Source organism: Osmerus mordax, chromosome 26, assembly GCF_038355195.1.
Source record: "Osmerus mordax isolate fOsmMor3 chromosome 26, fOsmMor3.pri, whole genome shotgun sequence".
Lineage (NCBI taxonomy): Eukaryota > Metazoa > Chordata > Actinopteri > Osmeriformes > Osmeridae > Osmerus > Osmerus mordax.
Genome location: NC_090075.1, coordinates 2,137,838 through 2,142,413, shown reverse-complemented (window position 1 = coordinate 2,142,413; position 4,576 = coordinate 2,137,838). Strand labels below are relative to the sequence as shown.

Genomic DNA, 4,576 nt, shown 5'->3' with positions numbered 1-4,576 from the left:
GTTAGACCATCACCTCATGATTCTTTCATGGGTTTTAATTCTGATGAAGAGCGGCCATGAATAGATGAATGAGCAGAAAAAACTACGGGAACATTTCACAGAGCAAATAAAAGTTTCATAGAGTTTCAGTGGAGCGTTGAGAGTAAACAATGTCGGAACAACTACTCGTTTCCTCTCTCCTGTCCCCGGAGCCGTGGTTACGAAACCCTGACAGTGACAGGGGCGACAGGGGACTGAGAGAGAGAGAGAGAGAGAGAGAGAGAGAGAGAGAGAGGGAGGGAGAGGGAGAGAGAGAGAGAGAGAGAGAGAGAGAGAGAGAGAGAGAGAGAGAGAGAGAGAGAGGCAGAGCGGATGAATGAGTCGGAGGTAGAGAAGAGAAGGGAGTGATCGAGCGGGCGAGGGAGGGAGGGAGGCGAAAGTGTCACAGAACGAAGGAGAGACACGAGTCACCAAGGAAACACAGAGGACCGGAAGTGAGCGTTTGGTCTGGCTTCTCTCCTGACTGGCCCACCATCAACTCTACAGTTGCACAAACTTCACATGAAGACATAAAAACACAATAAAAATCACAGGAAGTGGACCATTTATGGACATTGGGAATGCCTATCTATGAAGACCTTGAACCTTCTCTGGGATCACCAGTTGCCAGAGTGCAAAGTGAGCGTGTGAACCACGGAAACTCCATCACAGTTATCTCTTCTTCTGGCTTTCAATCAAAGCAAGATTAAATAAAATAAAACAAGATACCATTTTTATCGATCCCTAATGGCTGCCTTTCATAGCAGTACTTAATACATCCGACATACTCAGTACATAAAGATAACATTACAAGCCATAAAGAGCTGGTGTTTTACGTTCTGGGGTCACCCCACCCTGGACCTTCTCTGTGTGCTCAGGCTAACACAGCGGGGACTGATTTACCTGTCGCGCCAGGGGGACGGATTAAGGCGTGACGCGCTGGACACGGAGGGCAGGGCAGTAAAGATGTGGGGTGGGACGGTGACCCAGACAGCGTGGGGGCAGGTGGTACGTCAGAGGCACCGTGTTGACCTTCCCTTTAAAACCCCGGTGATTTCTGACCACAGGTCAGGGGACAATGGACTGGACCACCACTAATTACCAGCGGTCCCAGGGAGAGCTGTGGGATGGACTGGGTCTTTAAGAGGATGGGACGTCAGTGTTACGGTTGGCTGTGGTGCTTTCTATAATCCTCACTTTAATAGGTCTCGGGGATGAATATGGTTTTAGCTGTGTTGGCATGTGTTACCTGCCCAGGTGTCCTATTCTCAGTGTCTCAGCATATGTTGGCCGTGTGTGTGTGTGTGTGTGTGTGTGTGTGTGTGTGTGTGTGTGTGTGTGTGTGTGTGTGTGTGTGTGTGTGTGTGCGTGTGTGTGTGTGTGTTAGAGGGGAAAAGTTTCCAACCACAAGACCGAGCACAGAAACAAGACCACCGTCGAGACATTTACAGCACGCAATAACAAACCAAACACGCACAGTAGCGACTGAATCCACTCCCACCACCCACTGTGCAGGGGGTAGTGAAAAGTCTGTCTGTACGTTATTCTGAACCTTCTTTCTATACTTAGCAATGGAACGCTAAACTATTACTAGTAGATAAAAAGAATGTTGCATGTGATAGTCATAAGGAATAGAATAGATTTGAAACCTGGTACATTATCCAAAAGCTTTCTCATGTAAGATGATAATAATTTTGTTTTATTTTATTAAGAATGAAAAAATAGGACCACAATGGGATAGCATATAAACTACAGTAAATAATGTAGTCTGTATCAAAATATTTTATCCAGAGATTTGCACTAAAATCCATGTAAAAACGAAAGGCAATCCGGCCACTGAGAGAGAGCGGGTAACAAGATATTCAAAAACAATACGTAATCCCAGAATGCATTGCGCTCCTCGCCTTACACGATGACTTCATCCCATAAGCCACCGCGAGAGCGAGACTAAGAATCTTCTGGGTGGTCGTCAAGGCAACGCACCTTATCTGAAAATTAGCGCACGCCCTTCGAATCGCCTCCAGCCAATGGGAGAGCCTAGGCGTGACATCATCGTTATTTTTAGAGAGGCAGCGGTAGCAGATAAGGTTGGCCTCCACGCTGTACTTCTCAGAGTATACACACCGCTCAAGAGAGGGTAACCACATCTCAGGTGGTGTATAACTAAATACTGAAGTTAACGAAAGCGCTTTTCTTTCGTGACTGACTACAAGTCTGGACAGAGCGGGAGAAGCGTTCTAAAGAACGTTCGGCTTCGCTCACGAAACAGAATATTCTTCAGCGTGACAAGGAGGAGCGCTTTCAAGTTCTGAAGTTTTGACTTGGTTCTGGGACACGCGACCGCTCCGCAGAATAGAAGTTTAGAAAAGAAAAGGACGTTGCCGCTATCGCGAAGAACTTCTACTGAGAACATTTCGCCTAAAACTAGTTAAATAAGGAACGAGGAAATAAAACAATATTGTGCAGAGACATTCTTACGCGAGTAGGTGGTTTGTTTTCTATGTCTACCAAGATGGAAACTACTTTTTATGATGACTCGCTGAACGCTTTTTCTCAGCATGATAACACGGGTTATGGATACAACCAGAAGCCACTGAAACACAACATGACATTGAACCTCGGCGACCCAACGGTCACTCTCAAACCTCATTTACGGGCGAAAGCCAGTGACATACTGACATCTCCGGACGTTGGGCTACTCAAACTAGCCTCACCGGAGCTGGAACAACTCATCATCCAGTCCAGCAACGGCCTAATAACCACAACGCCGACTCCGACACAGTTCCTCTGCCCAAAAAACGTGACTGACGCGCAGGAGGGATTCGCAGAGGGCTTCGTTCGTGCTTTAGCGGAACTCCACCACCAACACATGCCCAACGTGTCCAGTGTTAGTGTAAGCTCAGCTCCGCAGCCCAGTGTAAACACCCTGCCGCCTGTATCATCTGTGGCGAGCGCAGTTGCCTATAACAACAACGTAGCCATGCGCTCTGATTCACCCGTCTACGAGGATCTGAGCACATTTAACCCGGCGATCAGCACCAACTCCGCCCCGAGTTACACAACTTCAGCTCCAACTATGTCCTTCTCAGCTGCCCCGCCGCAGCTCCCTCTGTACAGCCAGTCTACTGCCGCTATTCCCCGACTGGCAGCGCTTAAAGAGGAGCCTCAAACTGTCCCAGAGATGCCTGGAGAGACCCCCCCTCTGTCCCCGATTGACATGGAAAACCAAGAGCGCATCAAAGCGGAGAGAAAGAGGATGCGGAATCGGATCGCGGCTTCCAAATGCAGGAAGAGGAAGCTGGAAAGAATCTCCCGGCTCGAGGACAAAGTAAAGAACCTGAAATCTCAAAACTCTGATCTCGCGTCCACGGCCAACATGCTGCGCGAGCAGGTGGCCCAGCTGAAGCAGAAGGTGATGAACCACGTCAACAGCGGGTGCCAGCTCATGCTTACGCAGCAACTTCAGACATTCTGAAGGGAGGACAAAAGGGGCAACAGACTGTAACAGAAATTGAACGAAAGGACATCGTTTGATAGCGAGGTTGTATCTACCGCACCATTGGTTGTAGGACGATATAGCACAAGACCGGAGGGAACGGGGCTGGCACTTGGACTGGGTGCCTCGCGCTCTCCGGTGGCGCGTTCTGGAGACGGTGCCCTGGACATCGAGCCGGTGAACAAGAGAGATAAACAGCAACAAACATGACACGATCTGTTGTGTTTCGTGTTGTTTTTTTTGTACAAGATATGTGAGAGTGACTTTTGTTGATTGAGACCAAGCTCTGCATGGAAGTGACCACCCGAAGAAATTCAGTATTAGAAAGTAAAAATAAACTTACAATAGCCTATACTTTTGCTGTAGCCTATATGGCGCCAAAGGAGGGCGTGAGGGCTGTGAAAAACTGAACACTTAACAAAAGCTGCCTGACTTCTGAGTTACAGTACAATGTACTTTTTCGTTATTGTTTTCTTTCTTTAAGTTAGAAAAGCTTCAACGGTTACTTTTATTTTTGTTAAGTTGCTTAATGGGGTTCCACTCATTGTTTTATGTAAATAAGATCAACTTGGAGTACTTAAGTTTACCATTTGTAATATGAAATACTTTTTATTTTTAACGTTTGTTTTCTGAGCTCTTCAGAAACTAATCAATATTTAAGAAATGTAATAAACTATCTGTTAACTGAGACAATGCCTCTGTGTTTTGTGAGTATGAGTGACTGACAGTGGGTGTGTTGTCAGTATGTACACAATAAAACATGTTGCGACATGTCTCAAAAGCAACATGTATTATAGCCTATTGGTTCTCTGTTAAATTGTCTTACCACCACAAACATTTAGACATTTACAATGCTCCCAGGTTCTAGGTACATTCCATGAGTGCTTTGTATCGATCCTGTTTAAGTGATTATGTTTCAGGGTCAACGACCCAGCTCCCATCAATACAGATGTAGGCCAACTCTACAAATTGGTGTGCAATATGAGTTGGCCACCCAATTCCTCTGCTCCACTTGGGCAAGTCCATCTAACACGATAGATGTAATGTATACCCATCAATGCT

General features: G+C 46.5%; 1 protein-coding gene across 1 annotated transcript; it reads left to right on the top strand.

The window, feature by feature from the left end:
* The first annotated feature begins 2,124 nt into the window (after window positions 1-2,124).
* Window positions 2,125-4,576, top strand: jun (Jun proto-oncogene, AP-1 transcription factor subunit). Its single transcript, XM_067229682.1, has one exon. The coding sequence runs from the start codon at window positions 2,519-2,521 to the stop codon at window positions 3,491-3,493; it is 975 nt and encodes a 324-aa protein (XP_067085783.1). The 5' UTR covers window positions 2,125-2,518; the 3' UTR covers window positions 3,494-4,576.